Source organism: Corythoichthys intestinalis, chromosome 6 (assembly GCF_030265065.1).
Source record: "Corythoichthys intestinalis isolate RoL2023-P3 chromosome 6, ASM3026506v1, whole genome shotgun sequence".
NCBI lineage: Eukaryota > Metazoa > Chordata > Actinopteri > Syngnathiformes > Syngnathidae > Corythoichthys > Corythoichthys intestinalis.
The window spans coordinates 11126634-11152137 of NC_080400.1; the positions used below are offsets into that span (position 1 = coordinate 11126634).

The 25504-nt window shown below is 39.2% G+C and overlaps 1 protein-coding gene across 1 annotated transcript in view; it reads right to left on the minus strand.

Moving 5' to 3' along the window:
• LOC130917683 (synapse differentiation-inducing gene protein 1-like) overlaps nt 1-25504 on the minus strand; it is a 42753-nt gene that overhangs the window by 7382 nt on the left and 9867 nt on the right. The window contains exons 2-3 of the mRNA XM_057839322.1: nt 16784-16835; nt 14549-16459 (exon numbers count right to left, since the gene is read on the minus strand). Coding sequence (XP_057695305.1) covers nt 14549-14956 — 408 coding nt within the window. The 5' untranslated portion in view covers nt 14957-16459; nt 16784-16835. The remainder of the gene's footprint in view (nt 1-14548; nt 16460-16783; nt 16836-25504) is intronic.

The following is a 25504-nucleotide window of genomic DNA, read 5'->3' on the forward strand; positions in this document are numbered from 1 at the left end:
TGCTATAGAAGGGATCTGCATGGAGGAATGGGCCATAATACCAGCAACAGTGTGTGAAAAGCGTTTGAAGAGTTACAGAAAACGTTTGGCCTCCGTTATTGCCAACAAAGGGTACATAATAAAGTAATGAGATGAACTTTTGGTATTGACCAAATACTTATTGTCCACCATGATTTGCAAATAAATTCTTTAAAAATCAAATAATGTGATTTCTGTTTTTTTTGTTGTTGTTGTTGTTGTTGTTCACATTCTGCCTCTCATGGTTGAGGTCTACCCATGTTGACAATTACAGGCCTCTAATATTTTCAAGTGGGAGAACTTGCACAATTAGTGGTTGACTAAATACTTATTTGCCCCACTGTATGTTGTGGTAGTTAGTCAGAAAAAGGGAAATTGATATTGACAACGACTACTGATGGCAATAGATGTCCAATCCATTTCCACTGGGTGCCATATTTAGCCAAAGGGTTAAGCTATGTGAGGTCACTAAACAAATACAATTCACAGAGCAAAATACACACAAACCACACTTATTTGTATTTGTCTTTTTCAATTATTACAATTTCTTTTCAATTGATTCAATTTTATTTAGAATTATTGATATTATTACTGATGGCTTTTTAAAATTTGTATTGTTTTTTACTGATAACTATTTAAAGGAACACTAGGGAACTTTGCAGTTTTGGTCGATTTTAGCGACACGGTTGGACAAAAGCGGTAGTGTTTGCCTTAAAGTGCGTATGACACCAAAAGCATGTTTATTTCATATTTCACGCGGTGTTTTATGCTCCTGAATGAAATAGACCGCTTGGATGTGTGTGGAAGCGATCGTTTTATATAAGAGTGGGAACCTCTTGGTACCCCACGATACGATACAATTTGCGGTACAAAGCTCACAATAACGATGATCTGACGATATAGCGATTAACGATTATCGATACAGTGGTCAGGTAATCATTCTTGGATATTCTACAAAAAACTAATTAACAGAAAAACAAGCTTCTGCTGTGAATTGGCCGCAAAATATTGGCTGCCATTGGCCCCGTAGCCACTCTTATGAGACCACTGCCCTGTATGAATATGATAAAAATATCAATGGGATTTTTTTTAAACCACTGCCCAATATGAACGTAATAAAAAGATCAATGGGATTTTTTTAAAATGACAATTTGTGCATTAAACTGTTAATTCTTTTTTGTGTGCAAACCTGGCCACTAGGTGGCATTAAATTCAGTAGTACAGCCTTGAATAAAGAAGAATCTCAAAACTACTGCAAGTGGTTCACTCAGGCGCAGTAATTTTTTCATTTTTTGGGTCATTTATGTGTCTCCATGTTTTAAATTTTTATTCAAATATTTGTTGTTGAAGGCTTTTACCTCAGCAAAAAAATTATTGTGTGTACCCCATATTCGACAACGCGCAGGTGTTTTGTATCACGGCAGCAGGTGCGTCATTTGTATACTTGCATTCACGCGTTAAAGCAACTCGTACAGGAAGTCAGCCTGATTATTTTTACTGACGCATGACTCACCAGCAACCTGTCAGACCTCGTCCGGTTTAACCTCATTCAGTCACATGACCTCATTCAGTCAAAAGGCACCAGTCTCGTTTTGTCACTGCTAAAAATGAGCAGCTCTTTGAATGATTTCATTGCCATTGACATCAATAAGGTCCAATCCATCCAGAAATATGATTGATAAAATAATTAGCAGAATCTGTTAAAAATACAACGTGAAAAATTTCATGAAAATTTGTAATTTTTTCTCAAAAGAATATGAAGAACAAAAAATTAATACAGATCTTTATCTTAAAAACAAACACAAACAAACTATTCTTTGTGAAAAAGTAACAATCCTCGATCAACGTCATTAACTACAATGTGACGACTTGATGGTTTGAACCTGGATTGGGATTGAAAATGAAGTCATTGGCTGCCATTGATGGCAATAGACGTCCAAACTATTTGGACTGAAAGGGCAAAAAACTCCAAACTGCGGGGATTGGCAAAACTGCAAAAAACACAAATCCCACCCAATAAATACCCCCAAAACCAGAAAAAAAAATCACACAAATAGGAAAAACCAATGAGCACTTAGGGCACTCATTGGCTGCCATCGACGGCACTAGACGTCCAATCCACATTGACTGGGAGGGGCGGGTTTTGCGACAAAAGCATCCCAAGTCATTTTCAATTGTAGAAACCTTGAAATTTTCCAATTTCATAGTGTATCTCCTTATACAGTTTCATCAAATTTACATAATTTACACATTTTAGGAAATGATGGTGCACAAAAGTTAATGAGTTCTTGCCAAAACTATACACTTTCACCAGATTTTGACATAAACGTCCGTATTCATTTGCAATGGAGGAAAATAGTACCCATAATACCCTAAATTCAATGCAAAAAAGCCTAAAAAGCACAAAAAAACTATGGAAAAAATGCAAATAACTGAACCCCCCCACTGAACTGGAAAAAATGCCAACATCCACAAAGCCTACTAAAACCAGAAAAAAAAAACTCCACACAAAACACCAAAAACTCACAAAAAAATTGATAAACCTTTTTAACACTTTTAGTTTTTGTCTCAGTTCCCCTAAAATTTGACAAAAACATCCCTATTCATTTCCTATGGGGGAAAAATGACCCAAAACACCCTAAAATCAATGTAAAAAAAAAGCTCAAAAAAGCACAAAAAACTATGAACATGTGCAAAAAAAAAAAGACACCCCCCCCCCACTGAACTGGGAAAAAAATGCCAACATCCACAAAAAACCCCACCGAAAGCAGAAATGAATCAAAACTCAAAAAAACTGAGAAACCATGTAACACTTATTTTTCGTCACCATAGGGCACTCATTAGCTGCCATTGACGGCTCTAGAAGTCCAATCCCAATGACTGGGAAGGGCGGGTTTTGCGACAAAAATATTGCAATTTATTTCTAATGGTAAAAAACTTGAAATTTCCCAATTTCATAATGTATCTCATTCTACTTTTCATCAAACTCACATAATTGACACATTTTAGGAAATCAAGGTGCACAAAAGTTGAAAAAAATGAAAATAATCTAAGCGGAGAAAAGCCAACAGCCACAAAACCCCTCACTAAAACCAGAAAAAAAATTCAAACATTCACAAAAAAATGCAAAACTATGTAACACTTGGTTTTTTCTAGATGTCCAATCCACGTTGACTGGGAGGCAGTGGTTTTGTGACAAAAGCCTCACTATCATTTCCAATAGGGGGCAAAAATACCTAAAATACCCTGAAATGGATGCAAAAAAAAAGCTTAAAAAGTGCAAAAAAATTGCTAAAAGGCAAAAAAAAAATCAATGAAAAAAGTGCAAAAAACTGACCTTGAAAAAAATGCCATTATCCACACAAAAACCCACCAAAACAAGAAATTTTTTTTTTTTTAAAAACTCACAAAAAATGGAGAAACCATGTAACTCTTTTAGTTTTCGTTGCTATAGGGCACTCATTGGCTGCCAGTGATGGCACTAAGCGTCCAATCCCTGTTGACTAGGAGGGGCGGGTTTAGCGACAAAAATATCCCAATTCATTTCCAATAGGTTACCGCACGAATGCTATTTTTAGACCACAAGGCTGCGTGACGTCACCATCGTTAACCGGAAGTGGGTCAACATAGAAGCGCCCTTGCATACAACCCATGTTAGTACTGCTTGTTTTCTGCTGGTAATCTTTCAAAAAAGAACATGTTGAGTGAACACTGCTGCTATGGAACTTGTAGAAACGACTCTAGACATTACGACACATGAAGGATGTTTTCTTCATATGTTTCCTGAAACCAAAAACTCAGAGGAAAAAATGTGAACACTGGATCAACTTGCAGGGACGTCCAAAAGACCAGTTTAATGCCAGCAAGGTGAAGCCATTCACCTTCATATGCAGTAAACATTTTGTTGGGGACCATGGTCCGAAGAGGTAAGCCATTTTGATATTTAGGGCCCGAGCACCAAGTCCTATTGTAATGCAAAGGATAATTATAATTCTTTTTTCAGGGCAAATGAAAATGGCCAATTTGGAGGCCTGAACATACTGGAAAACCCATCAAAATTTGGACATACAGTACATGCTGCTTTGCGTAAATTTCGATAATTTTGCAACGTTGTGAAAAAAATGTAACAAAATGGCTCAGTGGGGCCCCCTTGAAATTTTCAAAAAGGCCTCTCCTATTAGATTTTTTCAACGTAGAGCGATGAAATTTGGGGAGTTCAGCAAAACTGCTCCAAAAACTTTCTTGCACTCATTTTCCAAACCCAATAAGAAATCGGGTATTTTGGATCGAATGTGAAATTTTTATCGATTTACAGCCTAGGGCACAGGTGTCAAACCAATTCCAGAAAGGGCCAAGTGGGTGCAGGTTTGCTTTCCAACCAATGAAGAGGACACCTTTTCACCAGTTAGATCTTTTACATGTGTAATCAGTTAAACTTTGTATGGTGCTGCTTGTTTCAGCAGGAAGTTCATTGGTTAAACTCTGCGCGTTATCGGTTGCCTATGGAGTTAGTTGGATCCTCCTCAAAATTGGTAAGACTGTTCATGAGACATATGAGATCTCAAGTTTCAAAATGGTGAGTTTTTATCCATGGGCCTGACCTGGGCGGGGTTCAAAATTTGTCCATTTTTTTTGGCAGAACGCCAAATTGAGTAAATGACTAATAACTCCTTGATCCAAAGTTCAATCTTTTTCCTATCTGACAGGTATGTGAGGTATCTCAGTCTCGACACAACTGCAATGAAATATTCCCCGTTAGGCCTGGTGCCCCCTGCTGAGAACAGGAAACGCCCTTTTTTACTAGACAGGCTCCAGGTCAAACGGGAAAGTGAATATGACCATCGCCATTTTGTCTCGCCACAAATTTTGGTCATAACTTGGCAGACATACAATATATCTTCGCCAAACTACCTGTGCTTGGCGAGAGTCGTACCCTGAAGGGTCCTGTAGGGGTCATTTTCATCAACACTACAGTGCCAACTAGTGGCAACAGAAAGTCACTCATTTTACCTATACACGTCCAGTTTTTATTTTTAGATTGGTCATTGTAGTTTAAAGACCTTTTGTAATACATTTTAAGGCCCATGTCTACATGTCTCTGTCTGTTGCCTTGACGACCCTTTATTCGCTATTAAAAGGAAGTATGTTTATTCAGGAACTTAGGCAGCTTATAGAGCCACGGAATTTTACACACTTGGCCGAATTGGCCCAATTAGAAGATTCATTTTGGTTTTGATTGAGGGCGTGGCCGCACAGCTCAGTAGCGCATCCTTTTTTGTAGGACCCTCTTCTTTAGGGTTTTTTTTCTTTTAGGTGTGTGAATGTATTTCTAATCCCCCCAAAAAGAGGCGACTTTCGTGCATGTTATGTTCTCATGAAATTATTAGAGGGGGACGATCTGTCACCACCCTGACCTGCGTGCTGTCCGAGTTTGCGTGGCGTCAAACTGCGAGGGCCCGTTCAGTCATGCTTGTAGGCCTTATTTTTTAGCGTGGCATTTTGCCGTGCTGCTTCTGTCAGACAATGAATGACCTGAAAAAAATTTAAGTGGTATCTGACAGCTACTGTTGTTACCTTTTCTGTTGTAAAGAAAAAACTTTAGTAAAGGGGAAGTGTACATAAATTAATAGAATTAAGATTTTTAATTAATGAAAAAATTAAAAGTGTCCGTTGGCTGTCACTGAGTAGCATTTGCGATCGCTACACAAAAATAGCAATATAAATTACACCCAAGAACGGTCAGAGACATAAGACGACCAGAGGATATAATATATAAAAAATACAGGGCATATGGTGGTAAAGGATAGATTGTTGAAACAGGAGAATGCCAGTGGCGTAAGGGAATGCACACAAGAAAAAGGTGTCGTTAAAAAAAAGCTACAGTTCGATCAGGTCGGCTCTTTTTCCTGGGTTTTTCAGTTCTCGACACTCAAGCCATCTCTTTAACTGAACATTTGTATGTTCTTCCATATATTAACCAGTGAATTTGGCACAAGGGATATTTTCAGATAGAATTGGTAGGTTTAGCTCATTAAACATCTCGTTCGTACACTAGTTACATGTATTTAGCATTAGGGACAAACGCGAGCTTGACCCGCCTAGCAACAGTTATCGCTGTTATACTTAGCTAACGTTATGAATTTTAATTAGAAAAAGTGACGTGTTGCGTGCGGTACGCCGTTGAAAGTACCTTGAAATTTTCCAATTAAATAATGTATTTTGTTCCATATTTTCATCAAATTCACAAAATTGACACATTTCAGGAAATCAAGGTGCACAAAATTTGATGACAGTTTTTGACAAAAGTGTACAGTTTCACCCAAATTTGACAAAAACATCCGCATTCATTTCCAACCCTATTCATTTCCAATGGGAAAAAGAAAAACAAAAATTTCAGGAAATCAAAGCGCGCAAAATTTGAGGACAATTTTTGCCAAAAATGTACGGTTCCACAAAAATTTGACAAAAACATTCGCATTCATTTCCAATGAGGGAAAAACTGCCCGGAAATATCCAAGAATCAATGTACAAATGTTAGGAAAGCACAAGAAAAACTGAAAAAGTGGCAAACTTTGGGGGAAAAAAATGCCCAAAATGTGAAAAACTGCAAAAAATAAAAAAAATTATGACAAAAACACAAAAAAAACAGCATTAAAATCAGAAAACAATTGAAAAATCACAAAAAAAGTTGAAAAGCCATGTGACACTTTTGGTTTCCGTTGCTATTGGGTACTCATTAGCTGTCATTGACGGCACTGAACAATTTGTGGTCATTACACCCCCCCCCCCCCCCCCTCCAAAAAAGTCCTCAAATTGCCCCAAAATTAACAGGAAGTGACCCACGAATGTCCCAAAAAGTACAGGAAGTGACCCAGAATCACTCAAAGGGGAATGAACATTCGCCTCTCCCAGTCAACATGGATTAGACGTCCATCGCCGTCAATGGCAGCCAATGTTTATGTCTGAAAAAACTTCAAACCCGTCAGAACAATAGGAAAGTTGTTGATGTGTTTCCTTTGTTTGCATGTTGTAAGTGGTAATGTGTCAAAGTTACTGCGTGTTTAATGTAAAAACAGTTCATTTTTCGTCTTTAAAAAGCTAACAGTGCTCACGTTTGAAGTCTAAATAATGCGATTTCGCGCTTGGGTTGTTCCTGTCCGCTTTAATTCCCGCATGTCGGCCATTTTCTCAGGCGAAACGTTTTGGGCCGTGCGGAGTGCGACGAAGGAGAAGAAGATGCCGTGTTGCATTGGAGGTCACGCCGAGGTTTCCTTCCCGCAAGCCCGCACTTTTTCGCATGACTGCACAGCCGGCAGAATTCGGGATGAGCTTTTTGTCCGTCCTTGAGGAGCGAAATTCTTTTGACAGTGTCGAGGCAGTGCGTGGAGGAGAAAAACAAATGGGAAATACAACATGCAATTTTTGGAGACATTGCGTGGGGAGGCTTCACTCTCCCATTGGGTCGCTTCCTGTATATTTTCGCTCAATTTTTATCAATTTTGCTGCATTTTCGGGTCACTCTCTTGTTAATTCTTCTCTCACAGTCCAAATGGATTAGACATCTCGAGCCGTAAATGGCACTAAAACATAAGCATTCAAAGCTAGTCCTCCCAGTTTAAGTCATTTTGATGTCTTTTGTTGACAATGGCAGGCAACATAGGCAGAGTCTGACTTTTGGGGCAGGGGGGCACAACATGTTGATGACCCTGAAATGCATTGTCAGCAATAAAATTAACTGACAAGAATATTTATAGAATATAATAATAAGTTGAAAACTAGTTTTTTTGTGGGGATTCTAAATCAGGCTGCTTAGGACACCTATACTTTTCGCCAAGATCGTCCTCCACGTACGCCCGCCGGTGTCGTGCCAATGTAGTTACCCTCGTCAAAAATTGTACACCCTGGGCGGAGCCACTGCGCTGCACTGATTTGTTCTATTTCTGTGTTTTGGTGATGTCATCTACGAGGTTTTTAAAACATGGCCCATCCATTAAAAAAAAAAAAAAATTCTTCTGTTGTATAACAAAACATACAGTGGGGAAAATAAGTATTTAGTCAACCACTAATTGTGCAAGTTCTCCCACTTGAAAATATAAGAGGTCTGTAATTGTCATCATGGGTAAACCTCAACCATGAGGGACAGAATGTGGGGAAAAAACCCAGAAAATCACATTGTTTGATTTTTAAAGAATTTATTTGCAAATCATGGTGGAAAATAAGTATTTGGTCAATACCAAAAGTTCATTTCAATACTTTGTTATGTACCCTTTGTTGGCAATAACGAAGGCCAAACATTTTCTGTAACTCTTCACAAGCTTTTCACACACTGTTGCTGGTATTTTGGCCCATTTCTTCATGCAGATCTCCTCTAGTGCAGTGATGTATTGGGGCTGTCGTTGGACAACACGGACTTTCAACTCCCTCCACAGATTTTCTAGGGGGTTGAGAGCTGGAGACTGGCTAGGCCACACCAGGACCTTGAAATTCTTCTTACGAAGCCACTCCTTTGTTGCCCTGGCTGTGTGTTTGGGATCATTGTCATGCTGAATGACCCAGCCACGTCTCATCTTCAATACCCTTGCTGATGGAAGGAGATTTTCACTCAAAATCTCTCGATACATGGCCCCATTCATTCTTTCCTTTACACAGATCAGTCATCCTGGTCCCTTTGCAGAAAAACAGCCTCAAAGCATGATGTTTCCACCCCCATGCTACACAGTGGGTATGGTGTTCTTCGGATGAAAATCAGTATTCTTTCTCTTCCAAACACATGAACCTGTGTTTTACAAAAAAGTTCTATTTTGGTTTCATCTGACCATAACACATTCTCCCATTCCTCTTCTGGATCATCCAAATGCTCTCTAGCGAACCGCAAACGGGTCTGGACGTGTACTGGCTTCAGCAGAGGGACACGTCTGGCAGTGCAGGATTTGAGTCCATGGCGGCGCATTGTGTTACTGATAGTAGCCTTTGTTGCTGTGGTCCCAGCTCTCTGTAGGTCATTCACTAGGTCCCCCAGTGTGGTTCTGGGATTTTTGCTCACCATTCTTGTTATCATTTTGACGCCCCGGGGTTAGATCTTGCATGGAGCCCCAGATAGAGGGAGATTATCAGTGGTCTTGTATGTCTTCATTTTCTAATAATTGCTCCCACGTTTGATTTCTTTACACCAAGCGTTTTACCTATTGCAGATTCAGTCTTCCCAGCCTGGTGCAGGTCTACAATTTTGTCTCTGGTGTCCTTCGACAGCTCTTTGGTCTTGGCCATTGCGGAGTTTGGAGTGTGACTGACTGAAGTTGTGGACAGGTGTCTTTTATACCGATGAGTTAAAACAGGTGCCATTAATACAGGTAACGAGTGGAGCCTCGTTAGACCTCGTCAGAAGAAGTTAGACCTCTTTGACATTCAGAAATCTTGCTTGTTTGTAGGTGACCAAATACTTATTTTTCACTCTAATTTGGAAATAGATTATATAAAAATCAAACAATGTGATTTTCTTTTTTTTTTCACATTCTTTCTCTCTTGGTTGAGGTTTACCCATGTTGACAATTACAGACCTCGCTAATCTTTTCAAGTAGGAGAACTAGCACAATTTGTGGCTGACTAAATACTTATTTGCCCCACTGTACGTACTGAACGTAAAAAAGGGAATGTTTTACTGTTTTACTCGTAGGATGACCTATAAATGTTATTACTGTAATTCAAGTCCAGTATGGAGTTTCTCTAGTTTCATAAACGTCAATGTCCAAAATATATAACTGTGGTTCATTTCTGGCTTCAATTAATTGATTAAGGCGACATAACTCATAACTAATGTGTGTGTGTGTGTGTGTGTGCACTCCCGCGGCCAGGATACAGTTTTTGACGGGGGTAACTACATTGGCAAGACACTGGTGGTGGCTCTGTTGTACAATTAGCATCAGTTGTTGTCACGTTTGAAAGCTTAGGTTTGAAAAAATTAAGTATACCCATCTTGCCTCTTCGGTCCTCAGGTGGTTTGGCTAAGCGAAGCAAACAACCATCTAAGGTGCTAGTCACATGATCTGTTCGAAAAATAATTTTGAATCATTATAATTTTTTTTTTCATTTCATTCATTTTTGCTGTTCGTTTTATTGCTTTGCAACTTTTATAGACGATATTTACTGGAAAACTTTTAATTTTAAAATCATATATAGGAAAGTCAATTACATGCAATGACACTTTTCGGCCACTGGGGGGGTGGCATCCCTCCTTTAAACTCTGCGTATGCCAAAAAACCCTGCTTCGAATGAATTTTAACATCGAAAAGTTGGAACGGTCTAAATCGGTCAAAGCGCATGGGCTATGGCGCAAGTCCAAAAAATGAAGGGGAAAAAATTTTTTTGAAAAATAAATGTCGGGAGTTATTTTTTTGTCTATGATGTGATGCGGTTTAACTCCGATTCGTCCTCGTCTGACCGCGTTTGTAGTCGGTCGTCGGAACAGAGCTGTCATCTGACAATTTTTACCTGCGCGGAGCTTTATGCAATGTGACTCCTTGACAGCTTCGGCTCGCCGCTGTCCCCAAAATACTTTTCTGGCGTCTATTAATAAGTCCGGCGACGCTTATAATGCATTTATCGTCCTCGCAGCAGCAGGAGCGAAGGATGTGTCACACATTTTAATGATGCGATTACACTTGCCAATAAATTTTAGACAGATTCTTCAAATATTTTCATGTCAACTGGAAGTGACCCAGTCCTCCGTGCCTCAAAATCATTGGATAGTTCCCCGAAACCAACAGAAAGTGACCTGAAATGCCCCAAAATCGACAGGAAGTGACCCACAAATTCACCCACAATAGGGGTGTGACAAAATATCGAAATGGTGATATATCATGATACTTTTTATCCCAAAAGGTTATCGATATGCTCCTGCCAAGAATCGAGATAGTGTTTTAAAAAGGTGTCCAAGTCTAAAAGAAATAAATCAATAAAAAGGAACCAACAAATTGCAACCAAAATCTTCCACCATAATAGTGTCTCAGTTAACTCAAAGGCTGCATTGACGGTGCTTGACGCCCAATCCATTTAAACCAGGAACGTTCATTCATTCGAAACCAGAGCATTCACAGTCATTCTGTCGGATTTTCAGGGCATTTATAGGTAATTTCCTGTTGAGTTTGAGTCACTGCCTATTCATTTGGGTGATTCCCAGGTCACTTCCTGTTCTGTAACTCAAACAGGAAGTGACCATGGGCGGAGTTTGACTTTTGGGGCAGGGGGGAGCACAGCATGTTGATGACCCCGAAACGCAGTGTCAGCAATAAAATTAACTTACAACAATATTTATAATAATAAGTTGACAATGTGTCGTGCCAATGCAGTTACCCCAGTCAAAAATTGTATCCCCTGGGCGGAGCCATATGGAGGTAGATTTGTGTCTTTATTATTCAATCAAAAAAAAGTTGCTTCAATCAAAAAAAGTTGCTTCAATCAAAATATATAATGTCAAAAATAAAAAAAAGTCGCTTCACTCAAAAATATTTAACGCGATTAATGCATGCGCTGCATGACCCACTCACGCATTGTCACGCTTAATCTGTAATGGCGCCGTTTTACCTATATAGAGAGAGAAAAGGCAGCGTAAAATGAGTAGAGTGAATTTTGGCAGCATTTGGAGCCTTTTTTTAATTGGCTAAAGCCTTACAATCCCTCTCCCTACGATTAGAAATATCATGGGAAGCAATGTGGGGAAGCAAGGTAGCAATTGATCTTTTTCTTAACACCTTATGTTACTTCCCAACGCAGAGAAGATATATCAATTGGTAGCACTACGCACAGTCATGGTTCCCCTTCCCATCATGTATTTGGGCACGGCTACAGTATCATTTACTGAAAGCTCAACAAATCCACTAGATTCATTCATTCATTTTTTTCTTAATGCATTGCCAAAATGTATATGATCGGGAAAAATTATCAGGAATGTTTGGAATTGAATCGGGAGCAAAAAAAAAGCAATCGGATCGGGAAATATCGGGATCAGCAGATACTCAAACTAAAACGATCGGGATCGGACCGGGAGCAAAAAAACATGATTGGAACAACCTTACCCTACCTAGTAATTCTCTAATCTGACCAAAGCACACAGTCCCAGTTGAAGCCTGGGACCGTGTGTATTTTTGTGTTAGACCAAGATTGAGCTTTTTGGCAACAAACACTCTAAGTGGGTCTGGCGTGCCACGAAAGATGCGCATGCTGAAAAGCACCTCATACCCACTGTGAAGTATGAGGGTGTGTCAGTGATGCTGTGGGGCTGTTTCGCTTCCAAAGGCCCTGGGAACCTTGTTAGGGTGCATGGCATCATGAATGCTTTGAAATACCAGGACATTTTCAATCAAAATCGGTTGCCCTCTGCCTGAAAGCTGAAGATGGGTCGTCACTGGGTCTTTCAGTGAGACAATGACCCTAAATATATGGCCAAATCTACACAGAAATGGTTCACCAGACACAAAATCAAGCTCCTCCCATGGCCACCTTAGTCCCCAGACCTTGTTTTTTTGGCAAAAGGGGGTTGTACAAAGTATCAACACCAGGGGTGCTAATAATTGTGACACACATTATTTGATGTCAAATAATTTTTTCTTTATGTGGGATTTTTTCGCCACTGAACGAATGCACTTGTATTGAAGGTTGGATTTTTCTCTTTTTCTCCATTAAAGAGCATATGACACCAGAAAAAAAGTCTTAAATGGCATTATTATGTGAATTAGAATCATATTTTGAGACGATTCGACTATATACAACAATTTAGCAAAGCGCAGATGACGAGAAATTAGTCTTTTAATCTGCCGGTTAGCCACGCCTACCATTATAGGGCTTTAGCGTCCCCAACAGGTGGATGACGTCAGCGGTAGACTTGGCTCATCGATTTTACTATTCAGCCCATTGAGGGGAAATTATTCAGAACGAGGAAAACGGGACGAAGAGAGCTGCAAAATGTCATTGTTTCAGTCTCTCTACTCCCAATATTTTTACAGGATATTCTTTTTATCCAAGTATTTTTCCCCAATAGCTATATAAATGGCTTGAGAAGGACCAGTCAGCCCGTCGAGGGGGAACTATTCACAATGAGGAAAACGCGACGAAGAGAGCGGCAAAATGTCATTGTTTCTGTCTCTTTACTTCAATATTTTTACAGGATATTCTTTTTACCCAAGTACTTTCCCCAATTGCTAAATAAATGGCATGGTCATGACAAATAACAATCTTGTGCTAAATGGAATATAAAATAATAAAAATCCATTTATTCAAGACGAAATGGCAAAATTACTCCATAATAGTCAAAACAGTCGACTTCACCTTTACTGTCACACCTCCCGAACGATACTTTATGACACCTAAATCGGACATATGTAATTTCCCTTCCCCGGCTTCGGAGAATGTAAACAGACCAGAAGGAGTGACAGCTAGCCGACATGCTAACCCGAACCGAGGGATGTTTCAAAGTCTTCGAAGTGGAAAATCACACATAACTAGCCTGGATTATTTGACATGACGACCCGGTTGTCGAGTTTCTTTGCGGATCGGCAAACCGCCCGGCGGAGAGCAATTTACAGTTCGTTCCCTGGAGGAGGGTGGCTGGAGTTGTTGTGTAGCTAACGCGCTAACAGCTAACTGCTAATGAGCATGAGGATAGCTTTTTACATGCCTATCAATGATCAAACGTAAGTAGTCCTTTATTTAAAGGAATTTTATTGTGTTTACTTTGTAATCACTGTATTCGTATTTGACATAATACAAAACAAGATGTTTACTCACTTCCTTGTAAGTCCAATGGTCCCACAGTAAATATCCACGGTGAATGGGAACCTTTTGAAACTCCAAAAAGGCGCATACGCCTCTCCCGCATACAGAATGATTTTTCTGCAGCCGTTTGGCTGGCGTGATGCAAAAAATAAAAGTATTAATCCACAAAATCAGCTGAATCCTTCGTCCTCATACACAACAGTACACAGTATAGTGAAGAGAACGTCTTCTACCGTACACGTCACAGCGCCCTCCTCCTCAATGCAAGACCGAAGCCGGAAGTCACTCATTTTCATGGCGCGGGATTCAAAAAACTAAATAAATATAGCGATCGCTTCCACACACATCCAAGCGGTCCATATCATTCAGGGGCATAAAATACCGCGTGTATTATGAAATAAACATGCTTTTTCGTGTCACAGGCACTTTAAGGTCCCATATTATTTGAATTTAAAAAAATTATTAGAAGCTAAAAAACACATCTTTTTCAGGGGTGCCAATAATTATGGAGGGCACTGTATGTGTGTTACGTGACTCAGAAGGGCCCCATGTTGCCTGGGGACCCTTGCTACGCCTCTGCCTACCATGCATGTTTTGGGATGTGGGAGGAAACCCACGCAGGCACAGGGAGAACATGCAAACTCCAAAGGAAGGCCGAAGCCCTAGCGGATGTGCTAACCACTCAGCCACCGTGCCGCCCTGCTTGAGCATGTTACTCTAAGAAGAGCCAACAACGGCAGAGTCAGACAAGGCGGCAACTTACATCTGAGTCGGGTAGCAGGTCATCTTCATCATCCATGCTGTAGGAGGCACTGTGGAAGTCTCCGTGCGCCTCCGCCAGCAGCTTCCGTTCTAGCGTAGATCCTGGCCCGATGTCCACAAAGGTGGTCTCCAGGTAGTCCTTGCTGAGAAGCGAGTCCCCGTGGCTCCAGATGGGCGCGGCCGGGTAGAAGGACTCAAAGGTGCGGGGCAAGGAACACGGATCCAGAAGTTGATGCGGCTGCTGAACGTCCGGAGGGTGACCGCAGTATCCCCTCCACGCCATAGGAGGGTAAGCCATGTCCTCCTCGCATTTGACCAGCATTCCCTTGAAGACTCCCCCGGGAGCCGGTCCCGAAGGTGGGTTTTCGCCCAGTAGAGGGTGCTCCAGCTCGTCTCGGTTCTCCATCATGGCTGGCTTCGACTGGCATCCGCGCCTAAAATGTAATCTGCAAAATCGGACTCGCCCCCCCCGAGGACCGCACAATGGGATTAGATGCTTTGCCGGCTGCTAGTGTTTCAGCGATAATCCATCTTTAATCCAATTCTATGATTTCTCTCTCTGTAAAAGCTCGGTCGCCGAAAACAACAACACACGCTATGTCCCTCGTGGGTTAAGAGTCCCGAAGCCTTCGATCCGTGTTTTCAGTTCAAGAAACTTTCCGACGATGGATGACTAACGAAAAATCCAATCCTAACGGAACAGTATTGTTGTTTCCAGGTCACTGGTAGTTCTAGAGTTCACCAAAAATCTGATTGTCTTAGCTGATGACCAAATGGGTGTCAAGGATGGAAAAAGAAATTCCAACCGTTGCAGAAAGCCGGGGTGATTTCAAGGTGCTGCTTTGTCGTCTGACTCTGCCTGACGACCAGTCTGGGTTGTAGGATTATCCTATTAATCCTTCCGTCAAGGATTAGAAAAAAGTTCTGGGTGGCAATGAGAGTTGAGGAATAATCATAAACTAATGAATCCGACTTGAGTTTTCTTGATTTAAAATGCTCAGGTTTGTTGTCTGTCTTATTGTGACCAATCCAGGGTGTAGGATTTTCCCATCAGTCCTTCCCGAAAACGGTTCGAAAAAAGGTTTTGTTCTAGAACAGCTGTGCATTGACCGCAAACTAAGGTAAAAGAGTCATAAATGGTTGTAAATACAAGTTTTAAAGATTAGGGAAGACATTTCTAAATGGGTGTGGTTGTTTTGGAATGATAGTATAGTATCAGTCCTTCAGAATTCTGGGATGGATAAGTCTCTGAACGTTCTTGATTTTGGATGCCCAAGCAGTTTTGGTCTGGAACAGTTGCAGAGAGACAGCGAACTAAGGTTCAAGGCTCAAAAACGCCTGTGGTTTCAATGTTAAATACTATAAAAAAGGTTGCACAATTTTAGAATTGTAAAGGATACGTCATTCCATCTAGGTTTAGAAAATCAGGGATGGATGATTGATAGAGAAGTAACGGGTAAGATTTTGTGATTTTTGAGGTGCAGGTTCGACCAATCTAGTTTTTTTGGTTTGCCTTTTTGGTTTGCCTTTTACCCAAAGTCAACTGGGAACCATGTGGATTGATGGCGTGTCTCAGATGGCTGCTGGTTGATTACGCCCAAGCATCAGTCAAATTTGCAGGCGGATTGGGGCCATATTGGAAGGCGGTTAATCTGTAAAAGCAATGAGGCTCCAGGAATAGAATCCTACGGTGCACATCGACAGGTCAGCCAGCCCTCCGGAACGCGCAGTCCACCGCTGCACCGCGTCATGATGAAGGAATCAAAAGAGCCGCCGTGTTGATTTACTGCACGCCGACTTCACCGAGCTTCGCTGGGATGTTTTTTTATTTTTAAACGTAGTCGGTCCAACTTCACAAGGTTTAAGTCTGGACAAACGAGGAGCGCCGTGCAGCCCACGAGAAAGAGGAGGTCTATTAAAGAGAAGCAACAAAGACATTTCAGCGTCAACGTTCCCTTGATCAAGAAACAATCGTCCATCAGGAGCATGCGGATCAATGCGCATCAATCGCGCGCTCGCAAAACTATCATCATTCCCTTTTTAAACTCGGTCTTTGAGAAGACTGCTGAGTGAAGTGTAAAAACTCTCAAAATCCCAAAGAAGAACTTTGAATTCAATTCTGGAGCAGAGCAGATGTGTTCTACATAAACTTTATATAACGCGTACCTTTGGGTAAGACGGCACTTGCTCGGAGTTTAGAAAGTTACTTTCTGGATCAATAGACTGTAACGCTTACTTAGTTCAGCTTGATGGGTTCCAGACGTCCTCAAATGAGATCAGGAAATGCTCTGCAGAGACACATGAGGAGTAGGAGTTATATAAAAACAATGTTTTGGAACATAAGCACTAAAGTTACTCCATTTTTTTTTTTTTTAAGTATTACAGCTTGTTTTGAGTGTATCGTCACCTTGAATAGAAGGTAAATGCTATGATCATGTTTCAAATTGTCTTTCAAATCACGTTTCAGTACCATTTGAGTTGATAGACTTCCAAAAAAATGCAATACTTGACGAATTTTCATGAAAACTGCTAAATTAATTACCGTATTGGCCCGAATATAAGACGGCCCTGATTATAAGACGACCCCCTCTTTTTCAAGACTCAAAGTTTGAGAAAAGACTTTTTGAACACCGAATTAGTTTTTATACAGAAAATAATGACAGTACATCTGAAAAAAAGATTAGAACAATATATTTGAGAGAAAAAGCATGTTATTTTGACTCATTCAAATCTTAATATCTGAACATTTAAATATGTAAACTAAAGTGCAATTACATTCATAAATGAATGCTTTTTGAAATGTAAATAAACCAATCTATTGTGATAAAACAACTAAATTGCAATAACTGCATTAACCATCAAAGTGAAGTCTAACTGTAACTAGTCTTGAAACAAATCTGAAAAAGGGGGGAAAAAAATGCAATAAAATAATGCAAACTGGTTAAACTTGAGAGTAGATGAGATCTGTCATGACAGAACATCGCTTCAAAGCTATCTGGCGCCATCTGCCGTCGTGAATGGGTATAATGTCTAGACCGCGAATATAAGACGACCCCCATTTTTTCAGTCTTATTTCAATACAAAAAAAAACACTGTTTTATTTTTGGGCCAATACAGTAATTAATTCATTTAAATTTACTAAAGTGTTTAAAAAACAGGAAATCAAAGCTAATTTTGCTTTAATTTTCTTTTAAAAAATTTTTGGGGTAAAAATACTACTTGTTTCTGTAAAAAAGTATGGCAAATTTTCTGCTTAAATATGATTTTACAAGAAATACTATTCTAAAAAAGAAAAAAAGAGTAATCTGCTAAAAACAATAGCTTTTCTTTAAAAATACATTTCGTTTTTTTTTTGTTTTGTTTTGTTTTGTTTTGTAACAAAGTAACACAGTACATTTTCATGAAAATTGATCAATTTCTCCCCAAAATCTGTCAATGTTTTTGTCAAAATTCAGTGGGGGAAAATTGTAGTGATGCGCAACTCATTTAAAAAAAAAAAAACAAGAGAAAGCACAATCAAGCATATTTAAAGGGAATGACAGCCCCCGTTTCTGATTGTCTGTGAGTGGAATTGTACGAATTAATTATTTAAAATCATCTGAAAAAAGGCAAAAGTAGGGCAAATTAAGTATTGAAGTAAAGTATTGATCAACAAAAAAGTGCAAGTCTCCTTAAAATTTCTGGCCAAAATTTTCTAGTGATACACGAATTATTTTTATTAAAAAAAAAAACAAGGGCTAGATCAAGTATATTTAAAGAGGATGAGAGCCCCTACTATGATTGTCTGTGAGTGGAATTTTAAAATTGTTTTTTTTTTTTAAACTATTTTTTGACCAAAAAAAAAATGGTTAACTGGACGAGCTGACAGTTAATGATCATATTTCAGTGCTGTTGATGTAAATGTAAGCGCTCCAGAACCAAAAACAAAAAAAAATCTCCATTGGCGGTCATTATTTTTGATAAAAATCAACTGAAAGTGACCCATAAATACCCAAAAATCACCAGAATATGACCAAAAATCAACCAAAAGTCATTCCTAAGTGCCTAACAGGAAGAGATCAAACAACACAACCACAAAAAAAAAAAAAAAAAAAAAAAAAAAACCTCAATTGGCAACCATTATATTTTTTTTTACCAAAATCAAACTCCTTAAAATTTGCCAAAATAATCATAATGTACAGGATGTGACTTGGGAACGCCCAAAAATCATCAGCGAGTGACCCAAAATCAACAAAAAGTGACCTGTAAATACCCCAAAAGCAACTCACACAAACCCACACAAAAAAACTCCATCGGTGATCATTATTTTACGACCAAAAAAATTGACCAAAAACCAACTGGAAGTGACTATAAGTCAACTAGAAGGACCATTGAATAGGAAGTGACACAGATATTCCCAAAATTCACTAGGTAAGGCTCCAAAATATACAAGAAATGACCTTGAAATGCCACAAAATGTACAGGAATCAACCCAAAAATTTCAAGGAAGTGACACAATTTCCTCATCGCCTACCTTTGACAATGATAGACATCTAATTCAATTAAACTGTAAAGGACTGGCCTGTGAATGCTAATCTTTCCATGCCATTGACGGGGCTAGACGTCCAATCCAACTTCACTGGGATTTGCCCCTCCCACTCAAAAGAGATTGGACATCAAGCATCTTCAATGGCACTGAATGTCTTCATTACAAGGGCGTGGGTTTGCTTAGGGACGGTAGGGACGTAACAATACCAACTTTTCAGGATGCTTAAATTATCCCCACTAATTTGTAAGCATCCTCATTTGCATTATATAATTACTTCAGTTATATAGGTAATTTAGATCGTCTTCCCATATGTTGTAAGGATAGAATTGATCCTACCATTATTAAGTGAATTACAATACTTTCATTATGTTCAGACTTACACTGACCCCTTTTCACTTGCTGAATGTGCCAGTCCATTTTTTTCACTCAAATGCCCGTTTGATAGGCTGATGACTTGAACCCCCCCTCCCTGCACACACACACACACACGCATTCACAGCCCGACAGAAATACAACATGCCGCCTCCCCCGCCCCCTTCAAAGACGGGGGACATTAGAAGTTTTTTCCGCCAGCAGCAGCCACTGTAAGTCATGTAAAAAGACGTCAATGTTGTGGAGGTGGGGAGCACTCCACTAATTTTGCTCCTGCTACAGTGCTTCATGTCGATTTTACTCACTTCGATTTCTTGAAATAAGAAAAACAGCTAGCTGAAAATAAGATTAACAGATGTATTTCAAGCCAAAAGTTTTTTTTTTATATAATCTTAAAAGAAAAACTTGTTTGTCACAAATGTTCATAATTCAAGAATATTGTTCAAAACATTATTTTATTACATTTTTTTTCTCTTCTTGATTTAGGTGAAAAATGACCAGCTTTCAGATGTATGGGCTCAATACGAACAAAAAGTAATGTTGGTAACACTTTATAATAACTATCCGTTTTACTAGTTAATAGATCATTAGTAAACTGTTGATAAATGATTTATTGTTGATTTGTGAAGTATTTGTTAACAGTTTGTTAAGCATTTACAGGGTGTTCCAATATGGTTGACCCCATTCTAAATGCCCATGCTAGTTGATGGATCTTAATAAAACTATATACACTTTACGTTGAAGGTCATAAGTTTTATTGGTTAAATATACAAAGAAAAGTACAAATATTTGTTGGTTCTATGTTAGATTTTCATAAATGTGCAACATGAGCGCTGCCTGCAAAACGCCTTGTCAAAATGCCTTTTCTTTTGAAGTGAATGGCATTTCTTAACCTGAAAAGATAGAAATGCCAAAAGTTACACGCAAAAAGTTGAAACGTTTCTACACAAACTGTGTTTCAGGTTAAGAACACCCTGTAAATGCTTAACAAACTGTTAACAAATATTTCACAAATCAACAATAAATCATTTATGAACAGTTTACTAATGCTCTATTAACTAGTAAAACGGATAGTTATTATAAAGTCTTACCGTAATGTTTACTTATAGTAAGTGGAAGAGTCTGACACATTAATCTGTTAACTAGCCTTTAACACTCAAAAAGAGATGGAGAAAATTATTTGACTAGATTTAACAAAAATTATCAGAATAAGATGTACTGTAAATTTGCAATGTGAAAGTTTGTATAAGTCAATACAGATTAATTTTGCATTAATCATATAGCCTATCAATATTAATTAGGTTCATATTGGTGAGAATTGTAGCCCTGACCCCCATTCACCAAATATGTTTGGTCTTATTAATGTCCCGTCCCCATCAAAAAGTGTACATACAGGTTATGCTGTTATATAGTCCTTATCAATATTAAGACCAAACCTACGCACTTGCTTCATTTTAAAACACTCTTGCTTATAACCACCAATAGACGATGTTGTCTTTACGCAATCAATGGAGCATTTCGTTTACCAAGGGCGAGGATTGCATCATGAAGCTTCCTATTCACACCCCCCCCCCCCCCCCCCCCCAGCTACTGCATCTTCATTCCACGAGTGATGCACTCAGCTTATTACAGCTGCCCTCCTCCTCCGTTTGGGATTTTGCAACGCTAATAAAACTGCTACAAGGGAGGCGACAAGGACGCGGACACAAATCACAAAGAGCAGCCTCCTCACCAAGTAGCTCACCTTCGTGTTTTCATTCCAGCGATAGGGGTGTGACAAAATATCGAAATGGTGATATATCGTGATACTTTGTATCACAAAAGGTTATCCATATGCTCCTGCCAAGAATCGAGATATCGTTTTAAAAAGGTGTCAATGTCTAAAAAAGAAATAAATAAAAAGGAAAAAAACAAGTTGCTACCAAAAACTTCCACCATAATAGTGTCTCAGTTAACTCTAAAGCCTGAGTATTTATTTTTGAAGCAACTTATTTTTCATTAAATAATAAAGACAAAAGTGTCCTAGCCAAAATGTGGCCCAAACACATATCAACATTACTTCAATCAAAAAAGTTGCTTCAATAAAAATTTTTTTTAAAAAAACCAATCCAAAAAAAAAAAAAAATAATTCAAAGAAAAATAGCTTCCACGTGCTTTTTTTTCAGTTTCTAATTTATTTTTGCATTCAAACATATTTTTTAATGAAACGACTTTTTTTTTTTTTTTTAATTGAAAATATATATTTTGATTGAAGCAACTTTTTTTTTTTTTTTTGAAGCAGCTTTTTTTGGATTGAATACTAAAGACACAAATCTACCTCCGTATGGCTCCGCCCAGGGGATACAATTTTTGACTGGGGTAACTACATTGGCACGACACCGGCGGGCATACCATATTCAATGGTTGACGATCTTGGCGAAAAGTATTGCCTATCCAGCCTGATTTAGAATTCCCCTCAAGAATGATGTGATCTCTCATTGTCAACTTATTATTATAAATATTTCTGTAAGTTAATTTTATTGCTGACACTGCGTTTCGGGGTCATCAACATGTTAAGCCCCCCCCCCCCCCCCCCCCCCCCCCAAAAAGTCAAACTCCGACCATTACTTGAGCTGAGCCTCAAACGGTATAAAAAAATTAATGAAGGAGGATCTATGTATAACAAAAGCACAACTGGCTAACTTACATAGCAAAAGTACGCTAGTCCAAATGCTATAAAATGCTATAAAACTTTTTAACAATACTCTTAACAAATGGTTCAGACACATATTCCCACAAAATAGGCTTAATATACGTATCAAGTAAATTACAAATTCATTAAAAAAAAAATAGCTCAAACAAAAACTTAGCTTATGTTGGTCTTAACGAGGAGCACCTGGATTCAGCCATGTGAAATGCGGCAGACTAGAAGGCAGTGTATAAAAGTAAATGCAAACACTTTCAAAATAAACCATTACAACGCCACTTTAATTAAACGAATACTCGAAGCAGCAAAATTTAATTCGAATCTTTTTTTCTAATTTTTTGATTAGGCGTTGCAGCACTAGACTTAACCGAGACACTATTATGGTGGGAGATTTTGGTAGCAACTTGACGGTTCTATTTTTTTATTTTAATTTTTTTTAAACATTGTCACCTTTATAAAACGATATCTCGATTCTTGACAGGAGCATATCGATAACCTTTTGGAATACAAAGTATCACGATATATCATCATTTCGATATTTTGTCACACCCCTAGACGTCACCGCCGTGCGATATCAAGAACAATGGCGACCTACTCGTTAAAATAATTTTACAAATTTTATTAAACTGAAAACATTAAGAGGGGTTTTAATACAAAATTATTATAACTCGTACTAAAATTTATCTTTTAAGAACTACGTCTTTCTATCCGTGGTACACTTTAAAGGTCTGTACTGAGTGATCATCACACACTAACTCGAGGCGTTAGCATAGCATTCTCGTTAACGTTAGGCTAATGCTAACGGCTCGGCCCCCCAATCTCCTGCTATGGCTGCCAAAAACACAGATCCCTACTCTACCACCGGCCAAGCCGCACGGAAACGGCGACAGCCGAACGAAGTGCCGCTCTGCTGATGTCGCTTCCGCGAGAGTCAATTGGTGGGGCTGAAATTCCGTGCGTTCACTCCCTGTGTTAACCCTTTATACTGACTCCATGTTCCAAACGTGTGAAGAAGCCTCACCGAAAACAGGTTGACAATTTATTCGTCGACACTGGTCAAAAAACAAGGCAAAAACAGACGACGGAGGAACAATGCTGGATCCAAAACAAGGCTACATAGAAAAGTTTCCGAGCAGCGAACTGTTTGTTATCTCAGTGTCCAGTGTTTTTGAAGGCTAAGGTGGAGTGGGCCGGGCCGAAGGTGTGGCTGGGTGTTGTCTTGGGATAATCCCTCTGTGGCCGGTTTTGGGCGGTTAGGTTCGTGAGTGGATGGGACGTTGTTGCCACAGCGACCAATGCTGGTCTTGACGTCCCAAGCGGCCACTATCAACTTTGTTATCCTGGCTGGGCGAGACGCTACTTGTTTAGGACAGAGCACCCTGCTCTTTGTCCTTGGAGTGGCCGGGAGAACTGATTGCAAGAGTTGGTGCATCAATCTTGCTCGTGACGCCCACGTTGGGCTTCTGTGATAAGATGGCGTTGTCTATCTATTCTGCTTCTTTTCATTAAACTATGGTGTGCTATTTATTTTATATTAGGAGTGTTAGAGTAGTACAGTCCTACAGCAAATATGAGAGATGATACTATTCCCTGATTAATTATATTACATGTGTTAGAGTAATGCAAACAGTTATATGGTGTGTGCGAGAAAGATAACTATTCCCTTTAGTACAGTGCCCTCCATAATTATTGGCACCCCTGAAAAAGATGTGTTTTTAAGCTTCTAATATATATATTTTTTATTCAAATAATATGGGACCTTAATGGAAAAAAAGAGAAAAATCCAACCTTCAATACAAGTGCATTCATTCAGTGGGGAAAAAATCCCACTTCAAGAAAAAATTATTTGACATCAAATAATGTGTGTCACAATTATTAGCACCCCTGGTGTTAATACTTTGTGCAACCAAGCTCAATCTTGGTCCCACACAAAAATAGACACAGACCAAGGCTTCAACTGGGACCGTGTGCTTTGGTCAGATGAGACCAAGATTGAGCTTTTTGGCAACGAACACTCTAAGTGGGTCTGGCGTGCCACGAAAGATGCAATTGCTAAAAAGCATCTCATACCCACTGTGAAGTATGGGGGTGGGTCAGTGATGCTGTGGGGCTGTTTTGCTTCCAAAGGCCCTGGGAACCTTGTTAGGGTGCATGGCATCATGAATGCTTTCAAATACCAGGACATTTTAAATCAAAATCTGTTGCCCTCTGCCCAAAAGCTGAAGACGGGTCGTCACTGGGTCTTTCAGCAAGACAATGACCCTAAACATATGGCCAAATCTACACAGAAATGGTTCACCAGACACAAAATCAAGTATTAACACCAAGTAATCAAAGTATTAACACCAGGGGTGCTAATAATTGCGACACACATTATTTGATGTCAAATATTTTTTTCTTTATGTGGGATTTTTTCCACACTGAATGAATGCACTTGTATTGAAGGTTGGATTTTTCTCTTTTTTTCCATTAAGGTCCCATATTATTTGAATTCTAAAAAAAAATTATTAGAAGCTAAAAAACACATCTTTTCAGGGGTGCCAATAGTTATGGAGGGCACTGTATATTGCACTAAAAAATGAAGTACAACTGAACTGTACTTCAAAAGCCCCCCCAAAAAATGTAATTTTTTTTTAACCTGCACATGAGTGCTGAGTCGCAATCAAATCTAATGTACATCAGTGTTAAATGTCATTGTTGTCCTTTTTTTCTTTTTGTTCCTGTCCGTGTAAATCTCTCTGAAGGGCATTACAGCACATTTAATCACCAGCATGTGGAAGCAGCACATACAGTACATGTAGTACAAACACATAGTAGAAAAATCCCTTGTAACCTACTCGATCATCAGAGTAGCAAATAATTAGCCTGTGCTTGATTTGCGGCGCATCCAGCTCCAAGCGTTTCCATAGGAACAGGAGCAGAAGCTTTGGGAATGGCAAGCGAGCTGTGTGCATTTTTCATCTTTTATTACACAGATGAAAACAATGGTGCAGTTTAAGCTGGGCTTATCCCCTCAAGTGGCGTGACATGTGTTTTTATTAGCGCCTGACATTCCCCGAACATAGAGTGACCATATTTTGATTTCCAAAGAAGAGGACACTCGGCCCGGCCTCGAGATACTTGAATTTTACTCGAGGATCACTCAAAGATGCCTATATCGCCCACTTTTTTTTTTACTCAACTGGTTACTCAACAGGCTTTATTCTTCCTAAAAAAGAAATAATGAAACAAAAAAACAAAACAAAAAAACGAATAGTGATTAAAAAATAATTAGGGCTGTCAAAATTATTGCGTTAACGGGCGGTAATTAATCTTTTTAATTAATTACGTTAAAATATTTGACGCAATTAACGCACATGCCCTGCTCAAAC